This window comes from Hydractinia symbiolongicarpus, chromosome 1, assembly GCF_029227915.1.
Source record: "Hydractinia symbiolongicarpus strain clone_291-10 chromosome 1, HSymV2.1, whole genome shotgun sequence".
NCBI lineage: Eukaryota > Metazoa > Cnidaria > Hydrozoa > Anthoathecata > Hydractiniidae > Hydractinia > Hydractinia symbiolongicarpus.
In genome coordinates, this window is record NC_079875.1 from 9854922 (window position 1) to 9870780 (window position 15859).

Genomic DNA, 15859 nt, shown 5'->3' on the forward strand with positions numbered 1-15859 from the left:
CATTTAAAGGATAAGAAAATGCTTCTTGTATAGACATCTCTGCACATATCTGCTCATATATGTGGATAAATCAATTGTTTTTTACTTTGGTTGTTTTACTAAGCTAGAAATTTGTTTGTAATAGTGGATAGCGTTTCACTCAGCCTATGTATATTATATTGCTTCAGACTCGATATTTTGAAGTGATTAAACAGAGAATATGAACAGGATTTTATTTAGTCTTTTATGTTTTTTGTGATTTCAGGGACTTTGATGATGCAAATGATTCGAATAACAGCACTGAAGAGTGTTGTATCCAGTTAAAGATGTCTTCTATCGAATCTACAAACTTATGCTGTGTTGAGTCACATGATGATCAATTATCCAGTCACATACTAGCTCATAAGTTATCCAATCATCAATATTGTTCTACTGTTGTTGATTCCACAGCATCAAACAAAGTAAAAAGTGTGTCACCATTCGTGAAAGAAACTGCTGTTAGTATCCATGGCCATCTTCCGCCTGTAGAACCAGAAGAATTACTGCCCAAAACAACAAATTTGTCAAGGTAATTATAAGCCAATTTTGATACAGCGAATCACTTTTTTTAACATTTTAACAGTCACTGTAGCCATTTGTCTACCAGAGAGGTTACTGGGGGTGAAGATCCCCTGCTGTGTCCATATGTGTGACATGCCAGATAAAAGACCACTAAAGCTGCTTTCCATTAATGATTAACTTCAAAGATCATGACAAAAATAAATCAATTAAAAAAATTACAACATTTTTGTTTAACACCAGCTCAAATTCTTAATGTTTTAGAGTAATGATGTTTCAAGATTTTGCTCGTATTGTATTCCCAGACAAGGTTGTCAACAGAACCGTATTCGATTTGGACATTCTAACACGAAACAATTCCTCGTCAAATGTTGAAAATGTCTTGTTGAAAACTGCTAGTTCACCTATGAAGAAAAGTAGATCAGCTACAAAATTATCACCAGGAAAGAGAAACAGTACAGCAGGGTATGGCAATATAGAGATATTCTTTTGCATGAGCTAGTATTGGGAATAGTTTAGCATGGTGTCTAACAACTGAAAACTCAGGGTGTCCACTCTGTCGGGAGTGTCACAAATTTACTAGTCGTTAGCTTGTGGAAATTTCCATGGGGATCGCTCGTTGTACATATTTGTTTCCCGCATTGCTTTTGCTATTATATCTCAGGTCAAAATCTCAGGTTTTTAAATTGGCGCATGGACAAGCAGCGAGTTTTATAACATAGATTGGTCCTTAATTCCCTAAGTCCATAGGATCGCCGTTCTTTAAATTTTACATTATGTCATGTGTCCCGTAGCACAACTCTTTTCCTTGCACACACACAAAGACAAAATATAGATACTAATTAAGACTAGCTAGAAGACCCACTGTCATAACGCCCTAAGCCACCACCAGTAATCAATTGTGAACGCCGGGTTGAACACTAAAGTGCAGGTAAACCATGCCACACATACAGATGAAGCGCCTTAGTGCGGGTATACTGTATGTGGAAAATATGGGGTATTTTTAATAAAAATCGGGTTTGTGATGGGTTTACTATGCACGGGCGATAACAGCAAAATCCGTAAAAACATATCCCTTTTGTTATTTAGTGTATATAAAGATATTTCGTGTCTGTGTCACAACTTTTTCACTTGCGCACACACAGACAGAATATCGGTAGTTTTTATGTATAGAGATTGTCGAAATATCAGGAAAAAGTCAAGAACATCAGTAATTTCTTTGATATGTCAAAAAAATGTTAAGAATTTTAGATTTAAATAGTTAATCAAAACTGTTTCTAGTTTACAAAATATTGGCAAGGATTAAATTTCTGAATTGAGATGAATCTGAATTTATTTTTTAGTCTGTTCTATCATTATTTGTAATTAAATTACATATTTAGGTAAAAATTGCATATACGAGGTTTGAATTTAAACCTGATGTAGCTGGAAAAATTAGCCAATAAAACAAAAAATATTTAAAAAAAATGCCAAGAAAAATATTTCAATATTAAGTGGACAAAGGAAGTTAGATGAAGAAGAAAAATATTGTATGGAAATACTATTTAAAAATTAAAAATACACAAGCCAGGAGAAAGCTTTTCTTATAGGTTTGTGTACTGCTTGTTCACGTCTTCGATTTTTGTTGTGTAATTTTTATTTATTTTTATTTTTAAAATTTATTGTTAGGAAGATTAAAAAAAGGTCTCTGTAATGTTTCAATTTATTATATTACTTAACTTTTTTTTATTAGACTCTCAAGTTTATCAAAAGAAGAAATCCTCAAAGCATCTCCGTTAAGTTTTGAATCTCGTTTTGAAAGTGGAAACTTGAGGAAAGCAATACAGGTATATTTATTTTATCTAATCCCAACAGTTTATTTTGTGAAATAAATGTTACTCAGTCAGTGGTGATGACCCATACTGAACCTATCAACAGATCAGAGCAATGACCAATAGTAGCTATGTCATGTAAATACTTTAGAAACGTTTTAAGTTTTTGCTATACAAAGGGTTTATTTATTAACCCATAAAATGCCCACCCATTTTTTAAAAAGACCAATTTTTGCCTAAATAATATCGAATTTCCCAAAATTTCAGATGACAAAGTTCTAGTGACTATGGAAAAGACCTAGATGATTTGTGTCCAGTATTGTTAGAGGGCCCAATATTTTCTTTTTTGTTAGGAGAACTTTTTATGATAACTTAGTCCTCACACTGCAGGGGCTGTTTTTCCTTGTGTAAAAAAAAAGATGTACCTTCTTAAATTTAGAATTCCAGAGAAAATAAAATACTATGAGAAAAACATCTTTTTATTTCGCAGATATACATCCCAGGTCACGGAATGTGTTTTTTAGATACGGCAATATGAGTACGATTTAATTTTAAATGCTGACGTCAACACAAATCATCACCATCAGTGGTTCTTTTTCCAGGTAAATATATTTTTACTTGCTTGTCATCGTCGTCGCTGATGTTGTTGTTCTATCTTGTTGTTTTCTTTACTGTTGTTTTTTATCAACGTGGGTTTTGCTTTATTTTCGTCATTATCTTTGTTCTTGTTGCTTAAGTTGCCGATCTCGTCGTTACTATAGTTACTGTTATTATTATTGTTGTTGTTGTTGTTGTTGTTGTTGTTGTTGTTGGTGTTGGTGTTGTTGTTCTTATTGTTTTTGTTGTTGCGTCCTTGCTATAGTTATTATGTTTTGTTGTTGTTGTTCTTGTCCTTACTATAGTCTTGGTGTTGTTTTTGTTGTTTGTAGTAGTGATGGTGTTCTTGCTCTTTTTGTTGTTGTAGTTGCTGATGTCGCTGTTTGTTGATCTTGTTGTTGTTGTTTTGTTACTGTCGTTTGTTTTTGTGTTTCTGGTTTTTGTCACCGTCTCAATTTGTCGTCGCCGTCGCGTCTCTGTTATCTTTGTCATTTCTCTCGTAATTTAAATTCTGTTTTAGGTGGAAAACATGACAAACGACGTAGACTATCGTTTCAATATCATCAATTGCGAGAAAGCTAACAGTCAATTAAATTTTGGTAAGCCGTTTGAACATAGAATTTTGAATACTTGTGTGACCACGGAAGTAAATGCTTTATTCATTCTTCGCAGTTACGCTCCACCTTCTTGAGAATAGATTTTGCACATACTGTCTACAATAGGCTTTGTTAATAGTATTTTTTTATTTAAGGCATGCAACCAGTGATATACTCTGAACGAGATGCTAAAGATGGTAACCCTGGCTGGGAAAGGATTGGTAGTAACGTTTGTTACTATAGAAACTTCTTTGTTCGTGGTGGACAGAACTTCAAGTATTACTTCACGGCTACGTTTACAATAAAATTTAGTTACGCGAATGACACGTGCTATATCGCTTACCATTATCCGTACACGGCTACCATGTTAAATGTAAGCTGTGTTTTTTACATTTTAATAAGATCAAGAAGGTTTAGAAACAATGCAGCAACCTGCAGATCGGTTAGGGATGGTTTTAATAGAAACTACTGAGATGTATGTCCTCTTCTCTTGACAACTGCTTGATAAGATGTATTTTTAGTATAAAAAGATCTAGATTGTGAACTAGACAATGTGTTTGAGGGGTAAAGTACCTTAAAATAAAAAAAAATAAAAAATTCTTGTAGATATGAGAACCTATTTTAGAACGATTAGGTTTAACATTGAAATATTTTGTCAAACTTAAGACCAGACTAGATGACAGTAAAAAACTTGAAATATGAATATTTACAAAAACAATCATATCTACTTATTCATCAATTCAATAATGTGTTTTGCTAATGCCATTTTTTGTTTTTTTATATTCTTCTTGATTGTTCCTAGACATTTTTCTTGTGTTCATCTGCTTAAGAAATGTTGCAAAAATTCTAGCTAAAATACTTTAAAAAACAATATAAAAAAAAAGAGAGAAACCTTGAAGTTTTAAGTTAGCAGAACCCTGTAAACGGAGTTATGAATCTTCTTGTGCGCCTTGTAGTCCATTCATTTACTGTTTTAAATCAATTTGTGTAAACTCATCTACCGTCACATTTCATTTTATTCACCAAAGTTGACAGTCTAAATCCCTATAGCCTTTACCTCTCTTGTGGTTATCTCTGTGATAAGAGTGTAAAATTTTTGGTTTGTGTATTTTGAACTGCAGTACTTTCATTTTTTAGTTACATCTGCATCGCCTTGAAAATACTCTTCTTCCCATGATATTTTTTCGTAAAGAACTTTTATGTCAAACTTTATCCAAAAACGATGTTTACCTTCTCACCGTAACTAGTCTGCCATTTTCAAAGTTTGAGGATGTTGCTAGGAGACCTTATGTTTTGTTAACGGCCAGAGTTCATCCGGGCGAAAGTAATTCCAGTTGGATAATGAAAGGTAACTTTGCTGTTTACTTTATCTGGAATGAATGTTTTTTTTTTTTTTTGCTAAATAAAAGAAAGAATCGTGTTATGTTATACATACAAGCAAACTTCCACATACCTATCGCCCACAATGCAACCAGGTAATTGCATTGTGGACCGGTGATTGCAGAATGTTTTCAATATCTTGTCAAAATGCATGAACAATTAGTTTGATTGGTAGATGTAAGTGTCAAGTCATCGTATTTTGTTTCTCCATCAAATTTTAAAAATTATGATTAGAATGGTACGGCTTTATCCATTTAAAGTGAGAATCTTGATGAACATTAGGGCATTCTTGAATGTTTTTTATAAGCGGATTTTTTCTACTTTTTTTAGATTCTTGTTCACTAACATATGTGTTTTACATTCGTAACAAAAACAAACGAATCAGACCCTGTTTTGAATAATATTAAAAGATTCGCAGTTAAATAAAAGTAATTTCCAGACAGTTAAAATTTTTACCCCACTTATAATAACGAATATAGCATGAGCTTATTTTCTATAGGGGTGTTAGACTTTCTGCTTGGTAATGATGACTTAGCAAGACAGCTTCGCTTGATGTTTATCTTCAAGATAGTTCCCATGTTGAATCCTGATGGTGTCATCAACGGATGGTAGGTTTCTTTGTAGTAGTTAATTCTTGTATATCTTCACGACTTTCTTAGAGGATCTCTTAGTGTCCCCGCTAGTTACGCCCTCTTGGGAATCTAACGCCCATGAGACGATACCTTATCAAAAGTCATGCGCTTACAAATATTTCAGATGTGTAGATAAATGAACTGTCTAGTCTGTTTAATATTGTACACATAGCTTTAAATTTACAATAATTTTATTGGAGTTTTGTTTTATCGAAATATTTCTCAAAATGGATTTTATTGAAATATTTCGCAAAATGGACTGGAAATCTCTACCATAATAGCCGTATTTTGTCCCACTGTCCGTGAGAAAAGCGACGTACAACAGTCACACGAAAAAGCGTGTAATATAAAGGACGGGCGACCCCGTGGATTTTTCCACGGGTTAACGACCAGTCTCTATGATAATAGCCGTCGTCTGTCTCTTTGGTTGTCTGGTACGGAAACACGAAATGCGATATACAAAGGACTGTCGACCCTGTGGATTTTTCCACGGGTTGACAACTACTTTGATATATTTGTAAATCTGTTTTTATGCAACATTGTATTTAAACTAATTGCTGAAGATACAGACGCTGGTGATAATCGAGACGATTGTTATTCTCTATTGTAGTCATCGCTGTTCGTTGTCTGGTGAAGATTTGAATCGTCAGTGGAAACATCCAGATGAAAGACGTCATCCAACGATCTACCATACAAAATCTATCCTACAAGTCATGAAAGCTTTCAATAAAACTCCTGTTGTGAGTGGTGTGGTCTTCTTATGTTTTTTTTAGTGCTGCGTAAATGTTGAATCAATTCCTATTCTTTTTTGTAAGTTTGACCAAGGTGAATTTTTCTATCTTTGCCTGATTGCCCTTTAGATAGAAAACGAGTTTATTTCATAAAACAGAATTTGAAAGTAACTCATATTCACTTAAGTTTATGGTACGTTTGTGAAATGAAAAATGTTTTTAAAATTCCGGTTAAAATTAAAAGAAAAATAAGAAACAAAATAAAGAAGATATTGTAAAATTTTAATACCAATCCTACCTTCCGTTTAGGTCTTTGTGGACTTCCATGGCCATTCGCGCAAAAAGAACGTGTTTATGTATGGCTGCTCTTCTCCGCAGATCGCATCCTCTGACAGCCATATGTCTTTACACGGAGAAACAGAAGCTAATCTATCATCTAGTACATCTTTTGAGAGCTCTCCAATGGAGAAGTTAAACAAGGAGTTATTCTGGAACGACGACCCTGTCCAGGTAAGGGTTAACACATTTACACAACTACAAGACAACCCATGTAGCAGCTATGCCATAGCAGCAGAAATGTTTTCTTAGAACGGCTGAATCATGATGAACTCATAGATGGTTACTCAACAGCCACCAGATTTTAACGGATAAATATTCAGAATTGTTTAAGATTACCACGAAAGAAGAATGGCGGTTTCGTATGACAAAACTTTCATTGCGCATGCCTTTTCATGCTGAAATTTTGCGACTTTTGCCAAGTTTATTTGTGGGTTTTTGATAGAAAGTGTTGTGTGGTGTTGCATCGCGTGTTATTTCGTGACGTCATATATAATTCAGATCACATTATAAGACTTTTTTTAACTCTTTACCGTAGACATTTTTAGGATGTACATTAATGGTACTAATTCTCACAGTATTTTTGCGTTTTTCGTGGATATCTATATTATAATACCCGTATACGTCTGTCCGTCCGTCCGTCCGTCCGTCTGTCTGTCACGCAAAATGGTAGCTTATGAAAATTAATTTTGGCGCATGAAATAACTAAAATAGCTATTCTACGCCAGGATAAAAAAAATTCAATTTATACAAAGGAGCCTTTTTTTTCTACTTCGTATAGGTATGAATTAGTCATTTTCGTCCAAGTATTATTATTTCATAACATTACTTCCATTCACGTAAATAAATTACCGCGAAATGTTCTGCAAACGATTATACGTGAAAATAAATTCCCGCGAAATGTTCTGCAAACGATTATACGTGAAAATAAATTCCCGCGAAACGTTTTGCAAACGATTATACGTGAAAATAAATTCCCGCCAAATGTTCTGCAAACGATTATACGTGAAAATAAATTCCCGCGAAATGTTCTGCAAACGATTATACGTGAAAATAAATTCCCGCGAAATGTTCTGCAAACGATTATACGTGAAAATAAATTCCCGCGAAACGTTTTGCAAACGATTATACGTGAAAATAAATTCCCGCGAAATGTTCTGCAAACGATTATACGTGAAAATAAATTCCCGCGAAATGTTCTGCAAACGATTATACGTGAAAATTAATACCGCTAAATGTATTTTATCCGTCCTGTTTTAGCAAAATATAATTTTTTAGTTCCTCAACATTCAAGTATATTATCTTTTTTTCGTGTGTCAAATTTATTTTTGTATTTTTCTCTTTTTTTTTAACAGGGTAAAATTTTAGACTATTTGAAATCTGTCTGTTCTATTTCGACTCCGTGTGAACGGAAGGCGTGAATGACCAACTGCAATTTTTATTGCAGACAAGCAAAATTCTCAATGACTGGGTGCTAATCTTCTTATTTCCACTCTATTTTTTCTTAGCTTCTACCCCGAATAATGAGCTCAACATGTCCCTGTTTCGCTCTCCAAAACTGCAACTTCACCGTAGAGAAATCTAAAGAAGCTACGGCTCGTGTTGTTGGCTTTAGAGAGTTTGGAATCACAAATTGCTATACGATGGAGAGCACATATTGTGGTATGGATCAAGGTCCATATAAGGTAAGTGTTTCTTTTTATAACTTCTATCAGAAATTGCACTCTTCCCCTGCCTTGCATTTTTGGCTCTCCTACTGTGGTAAATATTGTCTCTTCTTTAACTATTTTATTACGTAATTCAGAAAACTAGTGAGTGGTCCGTGAAAAGCTTTTTATACAGAATTGCGTGCCTCTCGCTACTTGCGGTACCAAAGTGCGTGACAGACAGACGGATACGGGTATTATAGTATAGATTTGGGACTATTCAGAGTATCATGGTACAAATGAAATAGAAATTTTAGAGGGGGCTAAAAACTTATGGCGCACTGAGCAGCGGTTAGGATTTAAAATGTTGTAAAATATTTTTTTCTAAACTGGTTCTTAGCGTTCTTATGAAAAGGCTTCCGCAGGGTATGTCTTTTCGACAAGTAACAGGGGGGGGTTGATCAGTTTTAATTTTGAATTTTTTTTATATCATTGACAAAATATTTGGATTTTTTATTTTTAGGGAAATCAGATTGGTATTCGAGAATTGGAAGAAACAGGTCGTTTCTTTTGTCTTAGTTTATTGAGATTAAGCTTGTCTACCAACATACAGTTAAGTGATGAAGCTAATCTCGGTTTGTTATGAAAAAAGCACTATACTTCGCCATGTAAGTTAGGTTGCTTTGCAGAAAAGGCATTAGATCTGGGTTTTTTTAAAAAGTTACGTGGTTAGCAAAATATTTGCGAAAATTTTGGTAAACAGACTTGCACATGATGCAACCTTTTTATATTTCGGGATAATTTTAGTTAAAATAAGTGATGAGAATGAAGATATACTTTGGTAGAATCAAAATAGATCGGTATTTTTACAAATTCATCCCCAAAAAGATCGCACTTATGCGTACACCTATTATTATTTTAAGAGGTGTTTTATATATAGTTTAAAACCATAAGAAAATCCAGTTTGTTGTGGAGTAGTTTTTGAATTTGCAAAGTTTGTAATGATGGACGGTTTTTTTATTGAATATAACAAATTTATTCCAACAAGTGATGCGTACTTTACAGAATAGGAACAGGCTTTAAAATTGACGAGTTACGAAAGGTTGCAAAGCTTACGTATCACAATTGCGATCTAGCATTCGGTTCCCACCCCTAGCGCTCTGTGTATTTGAGGCAAGCTATCTTCATATCTAAAATTGTTTACGAGTTGTCCGTAGCAAAAGCTATGGAACAGGATGTCACGCATATCCAAAATAATCATTTATGTCGTATAATTCTTTTATATTATAACACGCATATCTTATTGTTCATTTCAGTTTTCAAGGACTAAATCGATTTTGTAATCTACTTTCTACAAATAAATGAGTGAAATTTATAACCACTTAGAAATTAATAATGGTTTGTGACGGTTGACAATGTTAGATCGTACTGCTACTCATAAAATAGCAGGTACAATGCGACCGCTTCGTAGACATTCATAATTTTTCAATTTTACTTTCTAAAATCTTCGTAAGATGTAACATTTGGTCCAAAAACCGCTCTGCACATCCTTATCGAGGTTACACGTTAACCCTTTTAAATCTTTACTTGAAGTAGTTGCTGCTTTTGTTGAGTTCCTTGTAAACACTGAAGTTTCTACCCTGATAAAGAAAGCATTTTTAGCCATCCTGGAATAGCGCATGATATATCCCTTTTTTGGACTAATGTAGGGTATGAGTAGTTTTCAATTCAGAAGAGGATTCTTTCTTGTACTTGTTCGACTAAGATGTGCTTTCCCGCTGGAAGGTTTAACAATCAGGTGAAATATGTCAATTAGTCACATCAGTAAAAAAATTATAACATGGATAGACTATACAGATGTGTTAAAAAAATTACATGGTTTGTAATCATTTCCCTTCAACTTTTCCTGTTGATAATAACTTTCACTTAATTTTTTTATTTTTTATATTTTCGGCGTGTTTGCGAACAGTGGTGTGGCACAAAAAAATCTATTTCCAGTGACTAGTGGTCTCTTACGACTGTTGTTAGCGTCTTTGTTTATGTCGGCTTTGTCAAATGTGAATTCTGAAAATTTTATTGGTTCTATACGTTTTTTAAATCAAGTGTTCTATAATCAGCATTAAGGCAGCGACATAACATTTAACAAAAAAACAAAGTCTCTCAACTTTCGCTTTCACTTTCACTTTTTTCACGTAGTTCTCTTTAAACAACTGGTAGCCCAGGATCTTATGTTTCTCTGCACCCCTGGATTTATTATCGAAACTTTTTCCAAGCACAAGATACTTATAAATTCTCTCATGTGATATAGGGGGGAGATGTGACAGTGCTCCAGTCTTGACAGTATTTGTAATATCTTCTTCAAATGTTTTATCTTCACCTGAAGCTTTAGAAAAGCTAGGATCCAAGTTTGTTTTATGAAAAGATCAATACTTGAATTTATATCGATTAAATTAGACATATCTGCTGCGTACTCTACCCTTTTCCCCTCTTAACTGGCTCGAAATACAATGTTTGCATATGGATAATAGCTCGCCATTATTGAGGTAATTGCGAAAATGTTAAAAATGGCGCACAAATGTGAAAATAGCTTACAAGGATTTTTTTACCGTCATAATAATTAGCTGCCGCTTAATGAAGCCAACTTGGAAAAGTAATAAGCTCTGAGGAAATACTTCTTGAATACAACTACCACGATGCATTGCGGTTTTCGCGAATAGACGGAACGGGGAATTAGTAATCCACAACGAATTTTGAGTATAATTTTCCTATCAGTTTTGTCAGATTTGAAAGGGTTGTTTAAGTTTCAATATTCCTATTGCATTTAATTTTTTTCTCGTTAAATGTAGTTGGTTTGAATTTGATTAACAGACCCAAAAACTCTGACATGGTTTAGAAGGTGTTTGGAGTAGTTTCTATTTTGGTAGGAGTTTCTAGAAAAAGAATTTCGTATCCCTGAACATATCGCAGGATTTGTGGATCGCTTATTAATTTTTCCCAATTTTTCTCGAAATACTGTATTGTGCCTGCAGGTGTTAGGTCTAGTCTATGCTCTTAAAGCAGCGCCTTTATTATTGGATGTACCCCGTGAAATTGATTGACTGATTAAACGATTTGCGAAGATGTTGGGTGCTGTTGGTGTCTCGCCTTAGCTTAGTAAGTATGGATTTGGATTTCTGTTTTGCAGTTGGGGTTTTTAACATCTGTTCCTTAAATTTTTCACCAAAAACGTTGCCTTGGGAGAACGAAAATAATTTTTTTCGTCCCTTCTGGTATTTGTCACTAGTGTGCTCAACACATTGTTAAGTAAGCTCTTTTGTCTATATCTATTTTAGTTCATAACTTGGTTAGTGGACCGTATTTACCGTGGATCTTGTCTTTTAAGGATTTAAGAATTCTCTCCTGATACAGTACAGTAGTTTTGTGGTTTTCCATAAACAGTTCTTTGTTGCTTTCATCCAGGACTTGTGGACCCTGGATATGTATTAGAACTGTGTTGCCATCCATAATTTTCCTTGATCTCCTAAGGAATATGTTTTAAGAAGTATCGATTGACATACTCAGTCATGTCCTTAGACAATTCGCTTGCCTTACTCACCACTTTCATGAACGAATCGACCGCGTTTTGTCGAAATGAATTGCAATGACTTATTTCTAGATCTCTTTGAAAGCCACTGGACCATCCTAATTAACACCGTGCACCAGGGATGTGTCAGGAGTTGTCAACAAGAGTTTTTTACTATACATACTATTCAAAGGACAGTTCCAATGTTTTTAAGACCACCAAAATTAGGTTTGACTTAATTATAAACTCTTCTAAGCTCTCTTATTTTTTTTACAGTGAGAATAGGTTCAATTTTTATCAGACTTTGATAAATACGTCCCTTTCAACAGAAGCCACTCATTCGCAGCCGGCCATGTGACACATGTACACCCTTCCTTATTCACGCGAGTAATCTCAGTTTTCTTTATCGGGAACGTGCCCGCATTGCTAGATAATTTTGAAATGTCTCTCATTAAAGCCCGTTAGTATTCTGAGGTCGTCCCCCTTTTTACCATTTGGTTATGTCAGATGTGTTTGTTGTTAGAGGTTTTTTTGCATGCCTGTGCACATTGGAAAGCTTTTTAACAGCTTCTTTCCTTTAGTATTCTTCTGGAACAAGATGCTTATTTGTAAAGACGCTGCAATAGTATTTTTTGTTTTTAATCCTTTAGCTTATCAAAATAAGAATTATAGATGTATACCTACATTCGTACTGACCCTAATACAGCTTTGTTACTAATGTGTGCGTGTTGTGTTGTCACTGGCTAGCTACAACACCATGGGTTAAAACTTTATCCTTCTTGTTCATCCAACCAAACATGAGGTATTTTAAAAGGAGCTGGTAGTGTTCTACCATTTATATTCAGTTTCTCTTGGTACTCCTTTTTTTAAATTGCTTTCTACTTCTAGAACAATTTTCACCGGTTGGACGAAATTCTCAGCTACTAAAAAAACTGAGCTAATTGTTTTCTTCTTTCTTCCGCTGATCCTTAAATTTCTAAATATCAGAAGAAGAGTCCTGGGACGAAGTTGGTTAAATAGGTGTATCAGTTGAGTTTTCTGCCCCGTTCCCTTGTCTCATCCTATTGCATTAAAACTAGGGGTGACATCAACATTTGTACCCAATGATTCATCAATGGATTGCACGGGTTCTGGTTCAATTTTGGAACAATTTTCCTGAATGGCCTCAAGGACTGGCCTGATTTTGAAGAGTTTGTCGTTTTTATTTTCAGGTTGTTCTTTTGTTGTGTTGTCGACAACATGTAAATACCTGCGAAGATCAATGTAACGTTTTGCCGACATTACATCTGCTACTTTCTCATATCTGGTCTCCGTCTTCCAATACATCTGATAGGTTGGAAGCTTGACAATCCCCATCAAAATATGGATCCCTAAGAATCGTTCAATCTCCTCCTGGGTGGCTTTTATTGAACTTCCTTGGTTTTGCACGTTGTAGAGGTTTGTCTGTTCTACTAGTAAATTTGTTATATTTTCTGTCCAAAAAATTCTGAAAAAGTCTATTGGATTCATTTCGTCAAAGTTTTCAGGTGGTCTGCTGAAAGCATCACCTTTGAAAGTAGTATCAATTTCGGGTGGTGCACCGGCTCTCCATCGCCATGTGTGGTTTTCTTTATTAGAATTTGATTTTGTCTTTTTGGTTGATGGATTGCTTAATTCTGATTCTGAAGTATCCGAGTCACTTTGTAATGACACTGATCCTGGTTCATTTTCTGCTGTTTCGGAATCGAATGAAATACTTGCTGTGTCAATATAGTTTGGTTGTACGGTTGTTTTTTGGCGCTTACTGCGACGTAATTGATGTGGATCACCAACATTTTCCTCATCACTAAAAATATCTTCAACTGTTTTTGATACTTCGGAATTTAATTTCTTCTTCGATCCTCTAGATGTAGATTGAGATGATTCTTGAGTATTCTGGGGTGCTACTGAATCTTTCGATTGGTCACTTTGATACTCTGCTTCGTCTTTAGATAGGTCAGTTAATTCATGAACTCTAGGTGTTAGGACTAGGTTTTCATCAGTCTCAGTGTCATCTTCATCCTCAAGCTCTGAAAGCTCAGAATCAGAGCCAGGAGCAAGAATAAATTGTACTGCTTCCTCTGTATTGTAACGAATATTCTTGACGGCTTGCTTCTCAAATTTTTTACTCATTTTTCATTTGGCTAAAAAAAAAGAATTGTATAATTGACATAAAATACCAACAATTTAAGACCTATAATAAGTACTATTATGAATGAAGACCATTTATTTTGTGTAAATGCCTTCATCTTGCGGTAAAGTCAGTCAAATATGATGTCGAAACGTCTGACCTGAAAAGGAAAGGATAGGCAAGGCCACGAAAAAAGAGCACATTGACGTTTTCGAAAAACTGTGATTTTGCCCAAAGTAGGGGTAGGCAAGCAGATTCAAAGTTGTCATTATATGTCATATTTAAAGCCAAAAGTATCAAAATGATGTATTTTCTACAGTAAACAAGTATTCAAGATACAAGAGTACAATTGATCAAAAATATCAAAAATTATGACTTGATTTTGGCAAAGTTGCCATAGGGCAACAAATAGTTTTGAAAATTCATACAGTACTCAAATGTTTCGTTCTGAACTTCAAACTTTTAAAACAGTTCTATCAACTTAAGAAGAACGTAAATCAATTAAAAAAGCTTAGGTAAACCCCCTTTTCACCTGCCATATAATAAAAACAAAACCAGTGTTAAAACGTGGCTTGCCGGATGTCTCACTACAACATCCGCCATCTTTATTTTGATTTTTCAAAATTGAAATTTTCGGACATTACGGACGCAGTTACCAACAAAGATTACGGAAAAAAAGAACAAATCCGGTAAAAAGTCCCGGAACTGTCTAGAACCGAGCGGGAATATTTTGTTACCAGAAGGCAACCCAACCACGTAAAGGGTTAAGAATGTTTTAATAGTATTTATTGTTAAATTTATATTACGGTGTAAAAATGACTTTAAATTTTGTAAATTATTTTTAGATATAATATATACAGTGACTGTCAACAATGTCTTTTCCTTTATAAGTAAGTTTCACAGGGGGGAACTTACTTTGGGAAATTACAACCTCGTTCCCAGCGCATTTTGCCTTGTTGATGTCCGTAATAACGGCTCAGAGGGACCACAAGAGGTTGACCACGAGGTTGAGGGAATTAATTTTTGCGAAAACTAATTTTTACGCACTCTGGACCCTATTTGAGATAAACAAGAGTTATGGGGACGAGAATTATTTTTGCGAGAAAATTTTTTTAACAAAAAATTTAATTTTTCCGAGAACTAGTTTTCGCGAAGGTGACAAGTCCTAATATCTTGCTAAAATTAAATTTTGCGAAATTTCGTAAAAAAAACGTTTTGATAACATTTTGTTTCTCAATTTATAACTATTTTTCAACGGTGTTTAAATAGGAGGCACTAAACAAAGACCGTTTATGTTGAATCTCGTATAAATTGTGTAAGTAGATTGGAAGGAAAAATTTAGTGCAAATATTTTTTTAAAAGGAAAGAAAAATTCACGAACATCAGTTTCCCGGTAATCTTTGCTGGAACTAAAATTCGCGAAATTACCAGAAACTGTAAAACTGAAATTCAGGAAATTTAATTCCTGCGAAAATTATTCTCCCTACGGTAGCTGGATAGTGAACAAACGTAACACGTACCCATATAAAATACAAGGAACTTAAATTTACCTTTCTTCTTTTTAAATAAACAGCAATGCTGTGGTACCATGTTATTTCTCATTACAACAGATCCAGTGAAATGTATAGGATGATTACCCCTAAAATACAATAAAGAAATTTTTGTTCGCAAAAGTTTATGAAACGCGTAAAAAATAATCCTTGAATTAGCGAAAGTTTTGATCGCAACAAGAAATTTTGTTTTAAATGTTTTTTTATTTCAAGCGAGAAATTTGATCATATAATTCTTTAAAATTTAACAAGAATGGTCTATGGCGTTTATAGTTCTAAAATTTCTATTCTTTTCAAATTCGCGTAAAAATGTTGCAAATTTTTTCAATGTA

The 15859-nt window shown here is 34.3% G+C and overlaps 1 protein-coding gene across 3 annotated transcripts in view; it reads left to right on the plus strand.

Moving 5' to 3' along the window:
• The window catches only part of LOC130636880 (cytosolic carboxypeptidase 1-like), a 29876-nt gene extending 15026 nt beyond the window's left edge, over positions 1–14850 (plus strand). For all 3 annotated transcript variants that reach the window (XM_057446744.1, XM_057446731.1, XM_057446738.1), the window contains exons 14-25: positions 245–547; positions 802–1002; positions 2270–2363; positions 2873–2950; positions 3466–3544; positions 3697–3914; positions 4679–4889; positions 5421–5529; positions 6164–6293; positions 6594–6794; positions 8129–8305; positions 8790–14850. In XM_057446744.1, coding sequence (XP_057302727.1) covers positions 245–547; positions 802–1002; positions 2270–2363; positions 2873–2950; positions 3466–3544; positions 3697–3914; positions 4679–4889; positions 5421–5529; positions 6164–6293; positions 6594–6794; positions 8129–8305; positions 8790–8912 — 1924 coding nt within the window. In that variant the 3' untranslated portion in view covers positions 8913–14850. The remainder of the gene's footprint in view (positions 1–244; positions 548–801; positions 1003–2269; positions 2364–2872; positions 2951–3465; positions 3545–3696; positions 3915–4678; positions 4890–5420; positions 5530–6163; positions 6294–6593; positions 6795–8128; positions 8306–8789) is intronic.
• The last annotated feature ends 1009 nt before the right edge of the window (positions 14851–15859 follow it).